The following is a 25280-nucleotide window of genomic DNA, read 5'->3' as shown; positions in this document are numbered from 1 at the left end:
GATAATTTTTATACTTTCATAGACATTTATTATATAAATTCAAATAAAAAAAAAATTATTTTTAAAATAAACTTTTATAATTTTATAAACATATTTCTTATAAAATTTCAACTAAAACAAAAACTTATTTTTTAATTTTGTTATTAAAAATGCAAATAAAAACTAATTGTTCTATTTTTATCTGTATAATTCTGTTCATTTTTATTGTACACATTTCAAAAATGTCTTTTTCTATTTTATTTCAATAAATCTTTTCGCAATAGAAATACTGAAGAACAATAAAAGTGCAGGAACTGACTTGCTTTGTCACTGCTGGGAGTTAGGAAGTATGTTAGCTGACTATAACCAAATAAAATCATACACACAATGTTCTCAAAGTTCTTAAATAGAATTTATTTTAATAAGTTTCATTTTGTGGTATTTTATCTACAGAGTTATTTCCCTTTGAATCCTTGCTTGAATGCCTAATAGACGTTATCCTTGAATGTCTAAGGTTTATCTATACAGGAGTTTATCAGGACAATCTAGCATGAGGATACTTTTTCCTACAAGTAAACCTTGACGAAATATTCAAAATCACATAGTATTTGTGGCCTAAATAAGATCTCCTCGGTATGGCTAACCAACAATGGCTTCTTTATGAGGTATAGTACACTTTCTCCAAGTGATGTTATCTTAAGTACAAAGTTGGATACTTCACTAGAATTCTTGTCCTAGAATTCAACAAGATCAAGAGACCATAAAAATTCTAACATATTTAAATGGTTAATTGAGGAGAGAGAAATTAACTCAGTGTTTAAAAGATAAAGATGAAAAATGAAACAATAAGATATATTGAAAATACAACATAAGAGCATTTCTCTCTCTTTTTTTTTTTTTAAATTAACATTAAATAAATATAATGGTTTAATGCAACAAGTTATAATAAAATAGAGCAGAGCAGTATATTTTACGATTCCTCTAAAGTTAATCCTAACCAGCAATTAAACATAATCTCATAAAAAAAAAAAAAAACACTTACCTGCAATTGTATAATGTTGCCATAATATTAGTAATATATTAGTAGACTATACATATTAGTATATTTATTAGTATATGTGCATAGGTATAACTTAAGATAAGATCCTGTGATATATGAAAAAAAAAAAGAAAAGGAAAATTTGATGATATTTACATTATATTTTTTAATTTTTGAGATGAGGATTTGTGGTTTGTACTATTTGGACTACTATTCTCATTTTGGATGTTATTCTCACAATGTTTTGGTCAATGTAACATCTGACTTTGTGTGCACCTTATTGAGCCTGAGAACCTATGTGGAATTTTGAACTGAATCCTTTATTAAATCCACATTCAAATATAGACATGTTGCACAATTAATTAAGTGTTAAGTAATAATCAGTTTTAAGTGACAGTTTCATGGAGGTTGTTAGTTAAATCTTCACTACAAGTGATATTACTAATAAATGTTTTTTTTTATGACTTAAAAGATCTACCCAGTCATGACACAATGAAAACCATGTACCCACATGAATTAAATGAAAGGTTCAATTCGAAATTCTATATAGATTCCAAAGTCCAAAAAGACACAGCTGAAGAAGGTTGGAGATTACATTGTCTGAAATATCACTTAAACTACATAGCCTGAAATACAACTGCTTTTCTTTGGAAGTTCTTTCCTTATTTGAGGCTATTTTTATTTACTTATGAAAATCGCTCCTGACAAAACATGAAGTCACTTAATACAAGGAGTAAAAGAAGAAAAAATTACCACTTCAAGGTCAAGACCTAGTCAACAATGTGCTAGATGGATAGATTTTGGCTCAGAAAACAGCAATTCTTCCCTCTTTGTTAGAAACATCGCTGACGGAATGTGAGGACTAAAGGACAAAATAACAGAAGCAAGAATAAGGAGGCTACCAAAAGTGAGTCCACGGCTCACTTTGTACTCTCTTTTCTAGGTCAGCTACCCTTGATGCCTACCCAATGTGGTGAGGAGGAACAGTGCTTTCAGCAAAACTGATTCTTGAGGTGATTTCCTTCAGTTGTCCTTTTGGGTGCCTTAAAAATATTTTTTCATTAAAAAAAAAAAAGAATGTATAATCATTCACTGGTTCTGTTGTACTCCATCTATTATGAAATCTAACTTCTGTTAAGAATATATACTAAGGCAGAAATTTCAACCGTTTTGCTTAAGATAGGAATACACAACCAAGCTATTCGCTATCTCTACAAATCTACTATCAGTTCATGTATGGAGTACTGTCGTCGTATTTGGTCTTCAGAATTTCTGCCCCATTTGAGGGCTCCTGAGAAGGTGCAGAAATGTATCTGCAATTTGATTGGCCTCACCCTTTCTTCTCTGTAATCTCTCTCCCTCACAAATGTCTTAGTTTGTCTTTTCTTTGAATAATATTGTGACATGCGTTCTTCAGAATTGTCTGATCTATTCCCTGCTTCCTTTTTTCCAGCTTGTTTGACTCGTTGATCCAGTGGTTTCCATTAATTTGCCGTTTTAATACCTCATTGTAATACAGTTTCTTATTCCAGTAGCTTCTTTCAAAGACTGCAAGGTTGTGGAACTCTCTTTCTGCTCACTGTTTTCCTTCTACCTACAACCTTGATCTTTTCTAGACTAAGGTCAATAGGCATCTTCTGTCTTTGAAATAATCAGCTTTCGTTCTTGTTAGCTCTTTATATCAAGTGGCTTCATGCCTTGTCTCTAGCGATTTTCATAAAGAAAAAAAATACCAGTGCCAAGAAGTTGCGTGAATAACATTCACAATGTTAATATTCCGAATAATCCAAATAAAAGTTTTACACTTATCATTAACTTGATTTATTTATATTCGCACCATTTGGACTGCTGTACTCTTCGGCCTTTTTCATGTGATTTTTGTTGTAGTTAGTAAATTCAGTAACTTTATAAGAATTTCAAACTAAATCTTTTATTTAATCAACAGGGATAAAGGAGGCAATGAAAATGAAAATTAATTGTTTTTAATCAATTAATACATACCTCTGATTTAAAAAAAAAAAAATTAGCACTATCCATTAAAAATCAGATTCATTAAAAATCCATTAAAAATTAGAAAATCATCCACTCTTAATGAGATTTTCAGTATTTATTCCTTAATAAAAAGAATATAAAGTATTTATTTTATTAAAAATATTTAAACTTAGGCAGTTTAAATATTTTAACTCCTTCATTCCAACGATGAAATATGTTTTATCATGCTAATAATCGAATTTAACTGAACATCCGTACAAAGAAATAATGCCTTTAAAATATGAAAAAAACAAAATTAGAAAAAACTTTAAGGCAACTGTGTGAAAATCGGAAATTTAAATAAGTAATAAAAAAAAATGTCTTAAGAATTTTAAATAATAGCCACCTTACTTTGTTTTCATTAGTGCTTTCAAAATGTTATCTCTCTGTAAAGGTAGTCTTTTACTATGGCTATAGACATATGTCATTCCAAAAATAAAGGAGGAGAGTTAAAGAAATTTAACTTAAAATTCTATACATTTTGAAAAGAATAAATTCTTTCTTTAGAATTTGTATGTTAAAAAGCCAACATAACACAGATTATTTTTTAAATAGATATTTATTTGTATAAAAATTTAAAATAAAATTAGTTTTGACCATATACTACTCTATCAGACATGGAATCTGTTTGTGTTTCTTTCTTTTTATTTTTTAGTCTAAATTGACACAATGGAAGAAAAAAATCTAAATCATTTCACACAATCCACTTGACAGGAATATTTGAAAAAAAAAAAAAATCATTATGGACATTACTAATAACATGACAAGGAAAAAAGGAAAAACTGTTTCCATGCCTGATAAATGTTGATTTAATATTAAAAAAATAAATAAATGCTTATTTTGAAAAAAAATTCTGCATTGTAATAACTTCTTCACAAATAAATTCTTATTCAAATTTTCATAACATTTACATCAAGGAAAAAGAAAAAATTTCTAAATACTTTATATTAACCATCATATCATAATACAATCCAAATACAATTCCATTATGATCAGATTATTCTGATATTTGCCAGTTTTCTGGAGGTTGAAAGTCCAATCTTCACTACAGGCGATACAAAAAAATTAATTTTTATTTTAAATTATTTAATACTTCTACCCAGTCATGGCTGATGGAACGAGAACAATATTTCCATGTAGATTAAATAAAGGCTTCAGTTTGAAATTCTATATAGATTCCAGAGTTCAACAAGACACGCCTACAGAAAGTTGGAGGTTACGTCATCTGAAACATCATTGGAACTACATACAAGTTTCTTTTTGCAAAAAAAAAAAAAAAAAAAAAAAAAAAAAAACTTAAACTTCTTTTAAAATTTTTAAGTTCTAAAAATGACTTCATATAAAAAAATAAACTATTTAAAAAATAAGAAATTTTTTTTTTAAATGACTTCATATAAAAAGTTATGTAAAAGTTATTTCTTAAGCCAATTTATTTTTAATGCTAAAATTTTCTATTTTTAGAAGAATCAATAATGGATGGCAAAAAAAACAAAACAAAAAAAACTGACCCCCCCCCCCCCTAGGAAAAATTTGTTTTAATTTAGTTGCTTGTCAGGATCTAATCTCAAGAAAAAGTGGATGCAATTTCTACTCTAATCAGGCAAAAGCAGATAATTATTTGCAATGATCAATCAAAAAACATAACACGATTATTTGTTTTACATCGATTGTGAAGCAAACTATGCATGAAAAGATTCTATTCAAGTGAAAATTCCTAAAATGTGTTTGAAGAAAATTTGAAAAGGGATTAGTTTGCAATTTGATGACAACGACTTTTTTTAACTAGAATTTTCTTTTTTTAATTAGAATTATGTGATCTCTGCAAATTTCTTTAAGGAAAATAAAAATGGATTTGTTGATACTATTTTCCTTTAAAAACCAAGAAGAAAATAACCCCCCCCCCACCCAAAAAACAACCTTATTACTGTTTTATATATATATATATATATATATATATATATATATTATAAAATTTCAAACCAAGCACGCACACACACACAATAGAGAAAATGACACTTTTGCTTCATATTAATTTACAAGAATCTATATATTATTAAAAAGTTATGGTGTTTAGGGAGTTTTTTATCATACACAAATAGAAACATGATTGGTTGCCAAAAATATGATTAGGCAGAGTACACATTACTAAGGCAGTAGTTTTTACAATGTCAATACCAGAATTTGAATTTTTTTTAACTAGATGCATGTTTTATAAATTTAAAGAAATTAACATCCCTGCATAAATATATTTTTTCAACTAGGTGACCATCGTTTTTTTTTTAATTTGTTATGTTTTTTTATACCCCTTCAAATAAAAAAGATATAAAAAAAAATATTTGGTCTAAGTTCAAAGTGATTTTGCTTTTATTTAAAAGTACAAATTCTTATGTTTCTTGACAATGAAACCAATACGTAAATATGTACATAGTTATTTATTCTCTGATGCAAACACTAAGTAACGTTTTTTCACAACAAAATTTCACAAATATTTATAATCTAGGTAAAGATGGAAACTAACATGCTCATTGCTTAAGGGTAGGGTATAAACCTGTTGCAAAATTGTCTTTTTTTAAATTTTAAATTTTTTAAAATTAAACTTAGTCACAAAACTTGTGTTAAAATCTTCAATATAGAAAAATAAAAAAGGAAAAAACAAAATTCCATATTCATCTCAACATGTCTTTATTTTAACACTTCCTTGGGATGATTGAAGTTATTTTTTTTTCTAATTCAAATCAATCATCCTTAGAAAGTCTTGAAATAAAGATGAAATGTTGATAAATATATAAATAATTTTGGTTTTTCCCCTTTTCATCATTGAAATATCATTTTCCTAATTTTCATCAGTCTTTCTAGATATATAAATAATCTTGAATGAATATAAAAAAAGATAAAAATAGATATACTTTTAAAAAATATATATTTCTTATAAAATAGTTTAAATGGTAAATAATAAGCTCGATGAAGATGTTTATCGCCTTCAGATTTTCTCCTAAGGGAACATATATGTAAGGGAAATTACCACCCTTCTTCCTAAAGGGAGATAATTCATATCGAATTTAATTAACGTTGAAATTAACAAAAATCAACATAACTCTGATGCAATAAAAATAGCACATAATTTCAACTGGGGCTTCATAGCTTAACACTATGCACACTCAATCATAGTTTCTATGGTTGTAGGTTTGAGTCACACTACTGAGCCATAAATATGGCAAAACATGTGGTCCATGAATAACTATTTTAGAAGTAATCTATATATAATTCCAGTCTAAGAATATTCAAAAGATAAAAACCAATGAATTTTAACGAGGTTTACATAATAGTGCTCAATAATAAATAGAGCCAGGTATATTTTTTATTTATATTCGAATAAACATTATTTTAATATTGCTACACAGTCATGAACCAAAACATCATCGTGTAGTGGCATTAAAATGTTTAAATAAAACATGTATGTGTTGTGTGTACTACATTATATATATATTTTATTAATTACCATTTCCACTATATATATATATATATATATATATATATATACACACACACACACACACGTACACACACACAGGCATTTATATCAGAGGTTTCGTTCATCTACAGCAATATTCAGATGCTTGTGTGAAAAAAAATAAGTCTAGCAATGGAAATTTTCTATATAAATAAATAGAGGGTGAAATTTTCCATTAGAAGTTGGGTTAGAGCTATGTATCAAGGCAGTTGCATCACTGACAGGAAGTCACTAGTGAGATGTGGTGAATAAGCAAATCAGAGCTTTACTTATTTATTGCATAATGAGAGAGTGGTCAGTTTTATGATAACGTTCCATTATAGGGAAGAAATACAATGCATACTTGATACTTGTATACTTGAGACAAACAATAAAACCCCTGATAACTTTGTTATTTTGAGCTTTTATTTTTTAATAACATTTACAACCACTGTTACCAAAAAGGAGAAAACCACAAGAGAGACAAGGATAGAAAACAAACTGCTGCAATGTGTTATCTACGCAACAATATTCGGTAGTTATGCAGAATACAGACTGTGCTGAAATAATGTTATTTAGAAACCCATTCTTAACATAGCTGTGGGCTGGTGGTGCAATGATACACAAAGTTAGAACATTAAAATTATCAGCAACAATATTATTCTGGTTTTTATTTCTGTTGGCAACTAACCTAGTTCTTCACCATTCGGCTTAACCCCGGTTATTCAAACGAATTTCCCGTCAAGGTGACTCTATTATTGTTGTGTTGGTTTCCTTTGAACGAAACATGCACTGATTTAAAAAGCAGGTAAACAAAGAAGTGCTGTTCTTATTTGATAAGTGATAAAGTATGATGAATATGCAAATTTAAATATATTTCTTTTTAAAAATATTTTCTGTGACGTTTTGAAAGTATTATTTATTCAAATTTGAAAATAACTATAAGTAGTTTTCAGTATGAGCTTATTTAATATACTGGTAAATGCAATTTACGATACTTATGCAGAATACGAACCATGCTTATATTATGACATTATTTAGAAACCCATTATTAAGATGAGGTGGGAAGGGTGTAACTATTCTGCATTTTCCCCTAACAATTTAATAAACAAAAGATACCATAAAAATGATTTTAACTTGAAAAATCCTAAAAAATAGCATATCCCATATTCTGCATAAATATCAGAGATTCCAACTGCTTATCTAAACAATCTGTTGGAATCCAAGAATTATCCTCCAAGTTGTCAGCCAAAATTAAAGCAAAAAAAACCTTGGCTAGAAGCCACATGGTTTTTATGACTTCTGTCTTGAGATCATCTCTGACTTTTAAAGTGTCACTCACATTTTTTTGTGCAAGCATCCATTCGTTATGTAACATTAGAAGTTATGTTAGAGCTACATGTACAGAAAGTTACATCAGACAGGAAGTTGTTAGCAAGATGTGCACATAAGCTGGTTAAATCTTCCTCTTTCTTTCTGGACTGTTGGAGTAAGGTGGGGAGGTTAACTATTCAGCACGATCAAATGGATTGTTAACTATTCTGCACTTTCAACTAACAATTTCCAGGGTTAAATTTGACACACTGCTGTCAAAGCTTGCTACTCCAAAATCTGAATCCACTTACTTTCTGAAAAGCAGGCTTTCTTATTCAAACCAGCAGCATTTCATTTGCATATGAAGAAACGAGAAATCTTGTTACCTTATAGCATTGCCAGCATATAAAGAGAAGCAGTAGCTATTTTTCTTTCTTTATTATTTCTGTCTGCCACTGGACACTATAAGCTGCATAAAATCAGGTTTGTACCAATTAAGACATTTAACCTTTATGTGTACAGTATATTTAAGAAGAACAGTGAAAACCCTAGAAACTTTGCTAACTGGTGTTGCTCCTTAGTAATAACGTTTATCATCAAAAAGAAGATGACAAAAAAGAGATGACATTAAATTATAAAATTGTGTTGTCTACACAATGAGATTCCAACTGTTTGCATGTGAACCAATCATCTGGATAATCGACTGCTGCATGTCAATTAATTGGTTTGTTATGCATAGATCACTAAACAGATTAAATGAGTTACATCTTAAGATTATCTGTTCTTGTAACATATGCAATTTAAGTTCCTATTTATTTTGCCTCTCCATGCAGGCAAAGCTAGAAACAAGGTCGGGTTCTAATATGAAAAAAATCCAGCTTTCTAAAAAGTGTTCTCTCTGAATTGAGGCAAAAAAAAAAAAAAAAAAAAAAAAAAAAGAAAATGCCTCAGTTTAAAAAGATTTCTAATTCACTGTCCAAAGACAGAAAAGAGTATCAGAAACTGAAATTTGAAGACTATTTATTAATTGATGTCGAATACCTATTGTTAAAATTTTACAAAAATCAAAAATAGTTGAATTTTCATGAAAAGTTGCCATTCCCTCTTTTGATCCCCTTTGCATAAAATTAAACATAGCCCACATTACAATCCTTTACACTTAACAGTTGTGTCATTCATACTAACCAGTTAATTAATCAAAAAGTGAATCCTGACTATACAAATATATAAACATATAGACATACCTAACTTTATATAATAAAAATGATTGAATATGCCACAGCTGTTAATGGGTTATTGTTTATTAGTACATTGAAAAGACTGGTAGTATTTTTTTCTGCTGTCTTTAGTATCTACCGTCACCACAACATATATTAATAACATTAACTAAATAAAGAGAAGAGAGAAGCAATATATTAATATAAGAGAATGAAAAAATATTTGTTCAATTGTAGCATAGTGACTTTTGGAATATCTCTATCTTTTTTTATTTTTTCATTATTTTTTATATTTTGTGCCCCCACCCCGAAAAAAAAAATTAGAGATAAAATTAATTGCTTCTAAAGTCTCTTCCTTACTCTGAAATAAAGTTATACCTTACTTTTTCACTTACATAAATTTTAACTTTTATTCAAAAATGTTATGAACGACAGCCATCTTTTTAGAGATATTTTAAAAATTATCGGCTAAAGTGTTTTAACCTCTCCATTTTTGGTTTTAAATTCTTAAAACTTATATAAAAAGAATGTTCGAATTTTATTTTTTTTTTTTTGAAAAAGTTTTTCTTTGTCTATAATATTTAAAAAAAAGTAAAAGTATTTTGGGTGTAAGAAAAAAATAATCAAGAAACAAATATGGTCACTAGCGATTAAAAGGTTGAATTAAAGTTACATTTTTTAAGACTTTAAACAGTAAATTAGAAGTTTTATTTCAAGACAAAAACATCCAATTTAAGATTAACAATCAATTTTATATAAAACTTGGGCTAAAACCTAGGTGAAATATGCGAGATATTCCAATGGTCTCTATAATACAACTGAAACAAAGTAACATTTCTGAATTTTTGAGATGAGGATTGGTTATTTGTATTATTTGGATTCACTGGAGTACTGTTCTCATCTTTAGCATGATTTTTACAACATTGATGTAACTTCCAACCTTTTTCAGCCATATTTTGTCGAACTCAGGAATGTTTGTCGAACTTGGGAATGTTTGTTGAACTCGGGAATATTTCAAGTTTGACAGAAACATTCCTAAATTCAACAAGATACACCTGAAAAAGGTCGGAGGTTACATCGACCAAAACATTGTGAAAAATCACACTCAAGATGAGAACAGTAGTCTGATGAATCCAAATAAAATAAAACAAAGTATTAATTGATAAATCAATATAATTATAAATGTCAACTTGAGTTAGACGTTTGAAAAAAAGAGTTTTTCATCTAAAATATATGCTTGTCAGTCAAGCAAGTCAGGCCTCAATCTCCACCACTCAAATCATAAGTTAAAAAATTTGAATTTGCATTCAAATCTAAAAATGTTCAAGAATTTATTAACACATTCCTAAAGATTTGGACAAATCATGAAACTGCAGTAAAGTTTTAATCTAAACTATATTTATTATTGCTATGAATTTTTATCTGCTTGATTTTGAAATATCAATTTTCTAAATGTAATCGCAATCTAACTTAAAAAATCCAAGTGATATATACATATATTACAAAATTCAATATGTAAATATTTTATTTAATAAATAGATCAGACTCTTACATTGGTAATTTAGCATACTAGTAAATTTTTCCTCTAAATAATTGTTTTATATATATATATATATCTTATTTTAAAAGTTTGTTTTTGAAATGCTGTTACTTTTAATGTATACCGTTTTCGTTTAACGGGTGTAGATTGTTATTTTAAAACCATTCACCATTAATTTTGAGTTAAGCTCAATGTGTCTATTTAATAGGGACAGAGCATATATAGTGCAGTATATATATACATATATATATATATATATATATATATATATATACATACACATGATAAGGTTTGTATCCATAGTGTAAAAGTCCAGAGAATCTATATTGTGTTCATATAATAACGATAAAAAAAGAGATTTTTAATCATAGAAGTTTTATTTATACAAACGTAGTACAGACCATTTTTTAGGGGTAGGGAGGCTGAGGATGTTAAGCTTATTATAGCTATGACTGAAACATTCAAAAATATGTAGCCATACTGTATTTGAATAAATAAAACACACACTCACACACATATATATATTAGTGATGGGACGATTCCGATTCTTTATAAATCTCTTAATATTTAACTAAAGAGGTGTTATTTTTCCCCCCTGATAACTGTAAAAAAACATGTTAAATGTGCATACATTTTCTCAGACCTTGAAGTAAACTTGTGAGGATGATTTATAGATTTTAGTTTTCTATAGATTTTGATTTTACTGGTAGTTTAAAAATCAATAACTAGTTATTATTCTATCATTATTACCAATAGTGAAAGATTTTGTTTAAATAAAAAAAAAAAAAAAAATCAAATAAAAAATTAAAAGAATTGTTTTTGAGATCGGAAAATAGGCACAAATTTTTCCAATTCCCATAGTCATTCTGATACCCCCAAAAGTTACGTTTTTTTTAATTCCGATTAATCGTCCTAACACTCATATATATATACACACACACATATATATATATATATATATATATATATATGGACTCTCCCGTTGATTTTCGATGCATGAGGTTTTGTCACAACAACTAAGTTGCTCAGAAATCCACACCAATGATTTGTTTATAGTGGTAAAGGCTTTGTGTAGAACCAACCACCTTTTTGGTATTACTGCTAACCTCGTTTGGTGCAGAAGACTACCACAGGACAGAGTATACAGCAGACTACAGTTTTTTTTACATCAGAGTTTCCTTCTCCCAGATGCATGTCTTAAAGACTGGGGGTGCATCCAGTGAATTAATGTGCCTCCAGATACCAACCTGGAAATTTCTACGACTCAGCACGGTACATACAGCGCCTAACCGTCCCAAATGGTCATCCATCTAGTACTGGCCAGGCTCAACGTTGCTTAACTTCGTGATCTGGCAAGAACCGGTGTGTCAACGTGATTGTGTAGAGTCGTAGAAATTTCCAAAAACGAAAAAACAAAATTATTTATATATTTATCAGTGTTTCATTTTTATATTTTTCTTCAAAAGCAATCATCTTGAGAAAATCTTTAAATAAAGATAAAACGTTGATGAATATATAAATAATTTTGGCTTTTCTTTTCTTACACACACACAAACACACATCATATATACATACATCACTTAAATGGACCATTAGAATCTTAAAAAGATCTCTCGGTTGGAATGTATCAGACAGTGAGTGAATGTCTGGCATCCAGTAGGATGCCCCATCCCCATCTAGAACAAAATGATAAGAACATGTGTATAAAGAATAAATATTAACTAGAGTTATTTCCCTTTGTTACTTTGGGATAATCATTTGTAACCCTAACCTGAACATCATACAAAGTATTTTCAGTTATTCCTTTACAATCCGATTAACAAAAAAAATAAAAATAAATAAATAAATAAATAAAAGGAAAATGCTTTTTTGTTGAATCAACCTGACAATGAAAATAGCTGAAATTTGAATAATTTCATAATTTATACTTTTGATATGCGTTTGTTAATATTGAATTATTTATTGATTATAAATGAATTTGTTTAATCCTTCCATAAGATAAATATCAGATACAATAATAAAAAAAAAAAAAATTCTCGGTAAATATTTACTTTACGGTTTAAACTTCATATTACCAAAAAAACAAAAATTAAATTTGGCAATGTTAACATTTACTTGCTAAAAGTATATTATGCTGCTGTAAAGCTGAATTGGTACAATTGGTACCCTTCAATAATCCTAAACTACTGATCTGGCTTGGCATACTTAAGGTTAGTGGTTAGGTTAATGAAGAGTATATTTTTTTTTATCTCCTGTAGCAGATGTCTCCTTGGTTTTTACTTTCGATTTTCTCGCTTATGTGCTCCTATTCCGAATTTGTAACAGCAGGCCAACATTCAGTGGACTTGGGTTTTTTTTTCTATCAAAACGGTCATTAGCAATTTTTTTTTTTTTAATGTTTCATATTTCAAACTGATATAAATTATTGCACAATAAAAATAATCAAATTAAAACAAAAAAATCATTTTTCTTATTTCGAATCATTTGATCAAGTAAAAATGACATTTTTTTCTTGGTTACTAAATTTAAAAAAGCTATCTTTTGCATAGTATTTTCAAGTTAAATTCAGTTTTTCCGATATTTTTGTTCATTAAATTGTTAGTTAATTTGCTAGAATAACTTTAAATTTAGTAATCAAGTAAAAAATGGAAGCTCTTCAATTTTTTTTTAGTTAAAAAAAAAAAAGAAAAAAAAAAAGGAGGCTTTACTTTTGGACTGACTCTCATATATATATATATATATAGATTATACATATATTTCTATCTTACCTAAAGCCAGTGAAAAATTGTATTTACTTTAAAGGTGTAATCACGTAAAGAAATTAACGAAACTCTTACTTCAACATTACAATGAACACTGACGCATCTCAGCTCCAACATTCTCCCTCAGCTTTCCAAAATGTAACTGTTGTAGTACCACAGACTCATCATCTGGGACATCACATAATGAAAGCAAGTTTGGCTGTATGATCCAGCCTTCTCCTTATACATCCTGATAGTCCAGCCAATCTTTTATCAGCATTTAGATATGCTGATTCTCCTTTACACCTAAATTGTTTTTAATTTTTCATGTTTCCAAAGGCTCTTTAACGACCACTGTCACTAGTCTCATTTCTACTTGTTCCTCATTTAAGTTATCTCCATTACTCATATAAAAGGTAGAGGGCAAGTGCATCTCCGTGCAGACAAAAGTGGAATAAAACTAGCAAGGTCTTGGAACTTTTTCTAACTTACCTACAAATTTCACTTTCTTTATCCACCCAATTACTACAAAAGGATTTCACAGAATTTGAACTCAGTAAATGATTCTATATAGTTTCTGTTGATAATGCTTTGAATGACAAGCTAGCCCCTTATGTAGTACGAGTTTACAGTGTTATATAAATAATCATGCCCATTAGTAGTGTCAATAACATATATATATATATATATATATATATAACAGTCACATATTTTGATGTACAATATTATCTTGATGTAAATAGATAGATATGTACATTCATTAACAAAAAGGACACATTTCATTCGTGAGCTCCATTGACGTAAGTGATCCAACGATACCTCTCATTAAGGCATGACCTAATGGTCATGTATGCTAACTGCTCAATGGTCAATCTACCATATATTTTGTTTATATTTAGCTTAGCTAATTTTTCTAAACATTTTAGCTAAAACTTATTTTGATATTCAAGTAATCAGTTTGGTTTCTCTAAATAATAATTCTTAATATCAATTATTTTTTAAGCAAGATCACTGGCTGTTGTCCGTCTAATATCCAACAGATATACCTGAATAGAGGTAATGTAGCAATCTCATATTTTGATGTACTATTTTTTTGTGTAAATAGACAAGTTAGCTGCTAAGCGATTGGTCCATCATCCAATCAAATGTAATGGCATAAGGCAACAGGTTGTTGGACTATTTTTGTCAGCATTGTTTTTTTTTTTCTGCCTAACTAGTTGGAGTTTTGGAATTGTACTAGCAGGATGGATATTTATATTTATCTCTCGCCTGTTGAGAAATGTGACAAGGTTCAGAAAGTGGGATTGAAGAATCAACACCCCTGAGGAGGAACACTGACCTGCAAAAAAAATGCCTGGACAGTCTTGTCAGTATTCCCCCGGTAGGAGCATCTCAAGTGATTAGCAATAAAATAATCCCTTCTTAAAGAGAGAGGGTAAGGCCTAAGAGAGTGGACTCCCTAGAACTGCACAGTAGCTACAGTCAACACGGAAAAGGCTATTTCAGAAATGATATACATCTTGTTGATTTTGGTGCTAAGGCAACAAATCTTTCCATCTCATCCGCAACATGATAAAATCTACAAACACATGTAGTGAATTTTTGCAAAGATTGATTGCTATATAGTATAAATTCTAAAAATTACAAAAAATAATCCAGTAGAAGATATACTAGATGTAGTTTTTACAAGAAAAAAAAAATCCTCCAAAATAACAGTCCAACATTTTGTATTTTGTAATGGCAGATTTTAATTAGAAGCAAGGAAGATAAGTTAGTTTTATCAAAATGATCACTTGCAGTTACCTCCCCCGGATTCTGGGAATTCTTCCACATTAAAAGATGATAAAACTCTATAAATTGATAAATTCTATAAATTTTAATTTTACTTGTAAATATTTTTCTACTAGATCATTTTTCGTCATTTAGACTAATTTCAACAGGACTCGTAACTAAGTAATATTTTTTATCGTATTTACATTTGTTTCAAAAGCCACTATTCTACACAAGCAAAAAAAAAAAAAGGAAAAGTGCTTTTATATTATAAAAACGGAAAAATATTAAATTTCAAGTAAAACTAATAATACCTATGTAATTATTATGTCGCAAATAGTAACATATCCAAAAATTGTGAAAAATAATTATTAATAAAAAGAATTTTTTTTTCATAAAATTTATATGGGAAATAATTTTTGTCTGACATTTTGAATTAAATTCATCATGTGACGTAAGCAACAGAACTCAATTATCTCCCCTGTCAACATCTTTTTTTAGTAAGCATAATATAGGGATTTCGCTTCCGTTCACAAATTTCTTTTTTCATTCATAATTATTTTTCTACTTTATCATTTTTCATAAATTTTGAATATGATACGATTTGAGACATGATAATTACACAGGTACAGACTTGTTTCACTTTAAATTCAATATATTTTTTGTTTGTGTAATATAGAAGCACCCCAAAAATGTATCTACAAGGGGAGGTAACTGTTAATCTATTTGTCATGGACATCTCATGTCACTGACCCAATATATTAGATGAGAAAAACCTGCAAAACAGAGAAATTAAGACCCCCAAGGAAAATAGTAAAAGATACCCACATAGCATTGCAGAGAAAAGGTAGAGAAATATTTAAGGTGGGGGAAAAAAAGATGTGTATGTATGTATGCACTTTAATTAGCCTCACAAGAATACAGCCATGTCTTTACCTTTCCGCTTTTCTTTGAGAACTTCTGTTTCTTAAGAACCATGCAAGACCTCTTCTAGATCTTGCAGGGGTTTGCAAATTTGTACCGCTATGAACAGAACAAGAGGCATCATTGAGAGGAAGAGAAATAATAAGTTTGAAGTAACTCTCACAAAAGAAATGAATGATACAGAAAATTGTCACTTTCTTTTTTTTGTCAAGCAAAATGAAGACATAAGAAATACGTTTTTAAACATAAAAAAAACTGACATAAAAATACAAAATATAAAATAAAAGACACAAAAATTAGAATAAGTTTCACAGAAAAAAAAATGAGCGCATTGCAGAGACAAGTAGAGAAATATATATATATATATATATATATATATATATATATATATATATACACACACACATATATATATTATATTGTTGAATAAGATACACTTTCTTCATCTATTAGATTAGATAACTACTTCTCACAGCAACAAGGTTAGACACAAGGTTAGAGTGGTAAGGAAGAGGTCCAGTTACCTTCAAAAAGCAGAACTATGACCCTGGTTCAAAAAAATAGTCCATCAGTCCTATTTGCATTCCCTTATGAATTACATGCCTCAAGTGACATCCTTTCAAAAGAAATAGATGAAAAGCAAACAACTTTTTTTAGTCTTCGAAAAGTAGGGTGTAATGCTTGGAAGTTCAGAACTTCAGAGACAGAACATACTACACCGGAATAATTTAAAGCACCGGCAAAGCTGTGCCTATTAGATCTGTTGGTCATTCTTTCAGAATTCTGATAGACTTCAGCATGTAATAGTGCAATGCAAATAAAATATTTTCGAAAGTCATACTGCTTGAGGCTTATTTATTTTTTATTTTTTTAGAGTTCGTAAAGTTTTTGAGTTTTTTTTTTGAGGTTTTGATTAACTTTTGGAATGAATTGTAAAATCACTAATAGAAATAGAATGCTTATCTTATTCAACAAAAATATGTGTGAAAGAACACATGCTGCCTAATTTTAGGATATATTTACTTATTTGAATGAATATATATGTGAGAAGCATTCAGCTTCAAAATGCCATGGCCTAAAGAGGTTTCTTCCCTGTTCCTCTTTCTGTAATCTTTATTGACTTGATAATGTAATAAAGTCCCTATATATCTTTACTTCTTCCTTTTAATTTATTCTAATTTTTGCTCCTCTTAATCGGGTTGAGCTTTATTTTTTTTTATCCTGATAGGTTTTTCTTATTGATAAAACTTTATTACTATATGTGTGTGTTTAAGCAGCAAATCATTTTCAAGGCATGTCCGATTGAACACAGCAGAGATGTCATTTTCTGATCTTTCTGCTGATTCACACTCAATTTGTCAAGCATTTCTCTTGGTCTCTGGTTGCAAATTGTGTAGCATGTATGGGAGTGATTCTGTGTCCGCCATTTTCTTTTAAGCGCTTTCAATCTGTAATCGTCATCAGGAGTAGTTATTGTTGAAGAGGATTTTTTTCAGTTGTTTTTATATAGATAATTTATTTTATTTTGATTTATTTGTTTAATATATATATATATATATATATATATATATATATATATATCAACAATCAGTAAAGATTAAGATTATAAGCCAAAAGTTTCTGTAAACTTGGAGTAAATATAAATAATATTTATATAGCAATCTTCACCAAATAAAAAAGCTTAATAAAACCAAGATAGGAAACAGACCTTTTCATACTCCTTAAGGAAATTTTAATATATCTTATTTGAGTATCCTGTCAAATAATAAATTCATGTAAAATTTTGTATTCTTCTATTACACATACATACATACATACATACATACATATATATATATATATATATATATATATATATATATGTTATTGGAAAGCACAGAATTCTTCTGTTTTATTATCTTCCTTTTTATCTTCTCCAATCTCCAAGCAGTGTTCCAACATTCGGGTGTGTGTCTGTTTTTTCTCCTTCTGGCTGACAAGCTACCTGCTTTGTTTATATATCAGTCTCGAATTCCCCGATGCACCTGCAATGTCAATGACTTTAACCTGTGACCCCATCAACGAGTACATCTGGCCTCCACTACCATTGACAATCCAACATATGCAGGTGTTTATTTAAAGAATATTCTTAAAGAAATCGAGAGTTCCAATGCAAAATGCGATAAATGTTATTTTCAAAATTACAGAACTATCATTACTAAAGTATTACATTTTAACACTCAACCACACCCCCAAAAAAAATATGATTCACATAATCTAATGCTGACATAATTTCATTTTGATTACAATTAAAATTAGCTTTTAGTTCAATTTTAAATTTAATATATTCATCCTTTTAAAGTCTCCATCAAAACAAATTGAATTTATGTTTTTCATTCAAACTCTTCAACTAGAAGACAGTTGGTAAGCAACCATGGCATTTCCACAGGGTTCTGCTAGCTTTTATAACTATGTTAAGAAACTTTTATTAAAAAATGTGTTAGTGTACTAATTTGCAATATAAATATAAATTTCCAAACTGGTCTCAGTTTTTTCTCTAATTAAGCCATGGTCATAAAACTGTTAGCAATAGACAAAGGATATTAAGCTAATTAGGGAATGCATAAAACTTAGGAACATCACGCTAGTTAGCTAATACAGAACTCAAAAAATGTGACAGTGATACATGTTCATTCACGCAATTCTGAGGCAGCATGTACAGGATTGCAGAACATAATGCAAAAGGAGATTGCCGGTACATCTCTGAGCAAATACTGGTGTGATTATACAGAGTGTCTAATGTGAATGTATATCCTCTCAGGTGTGATCTGTTCAGCTGCAGTACAGAGTGGTATTTAAGCATTGCGGCGAGACAAGAACCATGAAATAATCTTCAGACAAGAGAAGCAACTGTTACATTCTGGTGAGTAGACAGCAAATCTACTCCAAGCAGATCATATACTCCAGAGAGAATAGAGCTGTGGCAGGGAATATGTAGTATATATGTGATAGCATAATGCTGTAGATGCTGAAGAGAATCAGAGAACACCTTGCGAACCCTGGCAAAGATGCTGTTTCCTCTGGAGTATATGATCTGCTTGGATTAGATCTGCTGTCTACCTGACAGAACGTAACAGTTGCTTCTGTTGCCTACAGATTATTTTATGGTTCTTGCCCCACTGCAATGTTTAAATACTGCCTGTGCTGCAGCTAAACAGACCAAACTTGCGACAACATACATTCATATTAGACTCACTGCATAATCACGCTGATGTTTGTCCAGTAATGTACCTGTGATCTCCTCTCACATTGTGTTCTGCCTTAGAATTGTGCTAGCAGGGGTAGCTGGCGTTGCCCGGGTGTTTGGGAAAAAAAAAAAAAAAAGCGTTAGTAGGCAGGGAGACTTGAACCTAAACACGCAATGTGAAGGCGGAAAAAAAAGTGAAACAAAATGTGACATCTTACGGCTACACCAAGACGGGAGCAGAAGTGTAAAGCGTTGAAATTTAGCAATGTCAATCATATGGCAGAAAGCCGAAAGCTTAACTGGCTTTAGGCCAGTTAAGCTTTCGGCTTTCTGCTGTATTTGCTTCATCACAATGTTAGGGAAAACCAGCCCCTCCTCTCAAAAGGGGGAGCTCTGGCAGTGTCTTAATGAATAGCAATTGTCTGATATGAAGGGTATTCCCCACAGTGATCAAAGCTGATTGTCTTCAAGACGTGCCGACCACAAAGGCCAGTGAATCGCTTTGTTTCAATTCAGTTTCGCTTTATTTATACGAGAAAGACAAACAAACACTGGAAACAGGGTTTTTTTTTTTTTAAACTCACTCAAAATAAATGTAAATACAACCTCCGTTCGCAAATCATACATATTATAATCTAGGGAGTATATAAAAAGTTCTAAAAAAATAGTAAACCCCCCACCACCACCAAAAGAAGCCTTTGCTGGATATACAAAAGCGTGTGGCGATTTAGCTTTTTATATAGAGAGATGAAGGGACATGTATCACTGTTCCGTATTGGCTAATTATCATGATATTCATAAATTTTATGCATTCCATAATAGGTTAAATAACCTCTGTCTATTGCTAACAGTTTTATAACCATGGCTTGATGAAAGAAACAAAATAAATAAAATAATGTAGACAAACTATTATAAATCTTCTAATTGGTTTATGTTTACAGATGTTTGTTAATTGGCAAGAATGAAACAAAATTAACCACCAGCACAATAGAGAAACACGTTACATCGATTTACAACCAATACAAAAATGCACGCGGCAAGACTTTTGCACAAGATAGAAAGATTAGGTGAAGAAAAACGTCCTGAAGATTTCTGAAAATTACCAAAATCTTTTCACTCACCTTTGGAAGTTTACTCCAGTATCTGCATTTGAAGGCGGTCTTAAGCCAGACCTGGAAAAAGTAAGATTAGTGTTTGTATTAGGAATAAAAAAAAAAAAAAATGAGACAGAGCGAGAGAGATGGTCTCTTGATTGAGACACTATGCTAACTGCTGGAACTTTGTTATATGGTATGCTTTTCTCCAGTAACACTGTACTCAATGTAGCAACGTGTTTGCTGCTGGGTTTTTATCATGTAGCCGCCTTTTTCCGACAACAAGTAAGTAGACTATGAATACCATGAAAAGAATACTAATAATACACATTTAAAATCAAGATTAGTTTAAAAACTCCACAAAATTCATATTAAAATTGTTCCCCATGTGACGCAATGGATAAAAGTGTTGATTAACAATTAGTTCTAAGTGACAGTCAATAATAACTAAAAATTAATGAATCAGGACAATTGAGACTTTTTGGCATATCAGAATTTGATATAGGAATGAGATACATTTGTGCCTATGTTCTGATGCTAAAAACGATTCTTTTGGGTTATTTTGTTTTTATTTAAAACTTTAAATTTCCATTGCTTGTACCAATGATGAAATGATAAATATTTATTGGATTTTAAACTATCAGTAAAACTAAAATCTATAGATCACCTCCACAAGTGTATTTGTTACATTTGTGAAAATATATGCACATATTACATTGATCTTTATGAAAAACAAAAAAAAAACAAACAAAAAACATAATTAAATATACAGAGGTTATAAAAGAACCTGAATCGAATCCACCTGAAGAAGGTTGGAAGTTACATTGGCTGAAACGTTGTGAAAATAACAACCAAGATGAGAATAGTAGTCTGAATAATCCAAATAACATAAAGATTCACAAGTTTGACATGAAAATGCATCTGAAGAAGGTTGGAAGTTACATCAGCTGAAATGTTGTGAAAATAACAACCAAGATGAGAATAGTAGTCTGAATAATCCAAATAACAAAAATTCACAAGTTTGACATAAAAATGCATCTGAAGAAGGTTGGAAGTTACATCGGCTGAAACGTTGTGAAAATAACAACCAAGATGAGAATAATAGTCTGAATAATCCAAATAACATAAAGATTCACAAGTTTGACATGAAAATGCATCTGAAGAAGGTTGGAAGTTACATCGGCTGAAACATTGTGAAAATAACAACCAAGATGAGAATAGTAGTCTGAATAATCCAAATAATATAAAGATTCACAAGTTTGACATAAAAATGCATCTGGAGAAGATTGGAAGTTACATCGGCTGAAATGTTGTGAAAATAACAACCAAGATGAGAATAGTAGTCTGAATAATCCAAATAACAAAAATTCACAAGTTTGACATAAAAATGCATCTGAAGAAGGTTGGAAGTTACATCGGCTGAAACGTTGTGAAAATAACAACCAAGATGAGAATAGTAGTCTGAATAATCCAAATAACATAAAGATTCACAAGTTTGACATGAAAATGCATCTGAAGAAGGTTGGAAGTTACATCAGCTGAAATGTTGTGAAAATATTAAAGATGAGAATAGTAGTCTGAATAATACAAATAATATGAATAATCAACTCTAAAACATTCAGAAACATGAAAGTTTTGTGTTAGTACTATTTGATCTACTGTTCTCATTTTGAGTGTTATTTTGACAATGTTTCGACTAATGTAACCTCCAAACTTTCTTCAGGTATTCCTTTGTCGATCTCGGGAAGCTTTCAAATATAGCGATAATTAATAAAATTGTACATCTAAAAACAAGAACAGGTTTAAGGCTCCCAAAATTAATACTAGAATTGTCCATAAGGACTCTTGGCACAACAGATAAAGTATTAGGAAAAATTCAGTTATAAGTAACATGCTTCCGGAGGTTGGAGGTTCAATCACCAGTGCAGGCATTATTGAGAATACAATTGCAATTTATTTAAGACTTCTACTTGATCATGGCTGATGGAACGAGAGCATGCTACCTCCGTGGATAAAATAAAGGGTTCCCTTCAAAATTTCATGCAGATTCCTGAGTTTGACAAGAGACACCTGACGAAGGTCGGAGGTTACATCAGCCGTGAGAAAACAAAACGTGAGAATAACACTCAAGATAAGAATAGTAGTCGAAATAATACAAACTAAAAAGGACATTTCCAGAGCATTTTATAATAAACCAGAAGGGACATTTCCAGGGCATTTCATTATTAACCAGAAGGGACATTTCCGGGACATTTTATAATTAACAAGCAGTGACATTTCCAGGGCATTTTATAATTAACCAGAAGGGACATTTCCAGGGCATTTTATAATTAACCAGAAGGGACATTTCCAGGGCATTTTATAATTAACCAGAAGGGACATTTCCAGGGCATTTTGTAATGATAAACTTTGTTACACTAAATATAGTAGTAGAAAAACAAATCGTTTTTGTTAGCTTTGCCATAAAAGCGACACCGAGTTTTTGGTTTTATTAGACATCATATTTGGAATATTCTACTTTCTTTTTAAGGGGTGTCCAGGATGATAACGGCCAAAGCGAATTAGCGTAATTATAAATAGATTATCACTCCTCATCTAAAAAATTCAGAAACAGTTCTGTGTGTATGTGTGATTATTATACGAATGTGACTTAGCTAACCAAACACTGAATTATTTATTTTTTTTTAATGTTAATATTAATTTATTGAAATTTTAATATTAATTTATTGAAATAAAAAAATAGTGTAATAGAAAACTTAAAATCCTTTTTGCAAAGAACTAATTGTAAAAAAAATAAATCCAATCTGGTTCCTTCATTAACAAGTCAATCATTTTAATCTGCACCTATGAAAGCTTGCATGATGAATGGCGCCATATTGTGCCAAAATCTTATGCGCTTTACTCAATGTATTTGTTATTCAATAATCACCGTTTAGTATGATCACAAGATCTGATACAATCATAGCAATAAGTAGGTCCTTATAAGGTCAAGCAGCAACACATTAGCCCCCCCCCTTCCCATCACTCCCATAGTTTTTGTGTACAAATATCAAAATAGGCTGTGTAATGAACAGACAGTCATAAATTATTCACTTAAATAATATAAACTTTCTAAAAAATAAATGAATAAATAAACTTATTATACAAAGGCGCAAACGTCTGTGTGTACGTGTGTTTATATATCCAGCTAAAAGCCAAAAAGTAATTACAAAAACAATCACAAAGTTGGGATTGTCTTGACCGGTGTTGCCCTTGGATCTAAAATTAAAAAACAAAAGTTATTCCTTTTTTGAGGGTAGGGTTAAAGTGCAAAATTTCATCAGAGAAAGTGGGGTTCCGATGTCATTTATTATAGAAAGAAGAAATGACTTACATTTTTTTCATTTTTCGATACATTAAAGCGACAAAGCGGAATGGGATGGGTGAAGGTGAAAGAGGGGTGGAGGTAGGGATATGTGGAAAAATAGGAAAGAGAAAAAGATAGAGAGATGGACTGATAAAGATAGAGATATAAGCTTTGATATGAAGATTAAACATACTTTTTCTTTCTATTTTGTTTTTTTATGGCTCGGGAAACACCAGATAGTCTTGCTAGTAAAATGTATTAGCAACACAATTAATTCAAGTGGGCAAACCGACACGGTTAATATATTTAAAATATGTAGAGTGTTCAGGTATTGCTATTGCTATCAGTTCTTTTTGATTATCATGCAGATGTAGACATCCTCCATGTTAGTGGTTCTCTTTCCAGTTAACTGGCTTGCTGCATGCATGACTAATTTTGCATCAGATTTCCAGGGGTCAAAATTATCCAGGCCCCAGATAACAATGCTGTCTTTGATGATGTAACACAAAATCATCTTAAGTCTGTCAGATTGGCGGTGACCATCCACGAATAGTTCGAGTGTTGTATGTGTGCGGTACTTAAAAAAGACAACACACTGATATGAAAATATAACTATATATCTCTATTTTTGATGACGGAGATGGATGGTTGGTTGTTAGGAAGGAGATGTATGCAAAGGAATTTGATGGGTTAATTTGTATTGGGCACAAATCACCAACCAACTCAGATATCCATTTCAGTTCGTTATTATATAATCAATTGATCACCTCAAATACCTTCTTTGGGATGGCATGGTGCTGTAGTCACACTCCAAGAGTGTTTTATTCAGCGATAGTCATTTCAACAAACTGACTTTATTTTGGTATGCCTTGATTTCACCTATGTATACTTGTTGCTGAAAATGATCTTGCAAACATACAACATTTAACTTATCTTTTTGACAATTGATCATGTTTGTTGTTTCTTCCCGTGCATCAGGTTCATTATTTTATATTCAAACAACCTTTTGGTAATTTTACGTTGTTTGTTGCATATCATCACGAGATGCACCTATTTTTGTCATAATGATTTGTTGGTACACACAACCTGGATATTAAACACTAGGCATGCTTAATGGCCCCATTAGATCATTGAACATACATGTCCAGAATATTAAGCCTAGACAACAGTTGATTAGAAGAGATGGATCTGATATACACAGGTCAGATGTTGCAGATTCTTCTGATCAGAATTTGCAATAGTAGACCATAGTGTATCATTTTACAAACCGCAGGAATCACATTATATGTGAAAGAGACAGCATACAATGCGCGTGTCCAACGAATATTTTTTGCATGGCTGCAAGATATTGTCACTGACAAAAATGAAAAAGTTCTGGTTACAGCTATAAAGGCTTCTATGAGAAATTATGTTACACGTCTCAACTAGTACAACCACGTCACCCACCATCAATCATCTGAAATACTTACAGTGTGCCCCACGTCTGGGTTGAGGAGTCAAAGCCATGTGGTAGTCTCCTTAAGACATTGAGAGGGATCAGTTGATGACGACCTGATCCTAGCAAGTGGC

The 25280-nt window shown here is 30.4% G+C and overlaps 1 protein-coding gene across 7 annotated transcripts in view; it reads right to left on the bottom strand.

The window, feature by feature from the left end:
- LOC145268251 (FHF complex subunit HOOK-interacting protein 1B-like) overlaps nt 1-25280 on the bottom strand; it is a 293884-nt gene that overhangs the window by 24613 nt on the left and 243991 nt on the right. For 4 of the 7 annotated variants that reach the window (XM_080123586.1, XM_080123588.1, XM_080123587.1 and 1 more), the window contains 2 exons: nt 20393-20443; nt 16058-16144 (listed from right to left, as the gene is read on the bottom strand). In XM_080123586.1, coding sequence (XP_079979712.1) covers nt 16058-16144; nt 20393-20443 — 138 coding nt within the window. The remainder of the gene's footprint in view (nt 1-16057; nt 16145-20392; nt 20444-25280) is intronic. The other 3 variants (XM_080123590.1, XM_080123591.1, XM_080123592.1) reach the window with 1 other exon arrangement.

This window comes from Euprymna scolopes, chromosome 43, assembly GCF_053919585.1.
Source record: "Euprymna scolopes isolate OS-2025 chromosome 43, ASM5391958v1, whole genome shotgun sequence".
NCBI lineage: Eukaryota > Metazoa > Mollusca > Cephalopoda > Sepiida > Sepiolidae > Euprymna > Euprymna scolopes.
The sequence above is the reverse complement of the archived record's forward strand: the minus strand, read 5'-3'. Positions and strand labels throughout refer to the sequence as shown.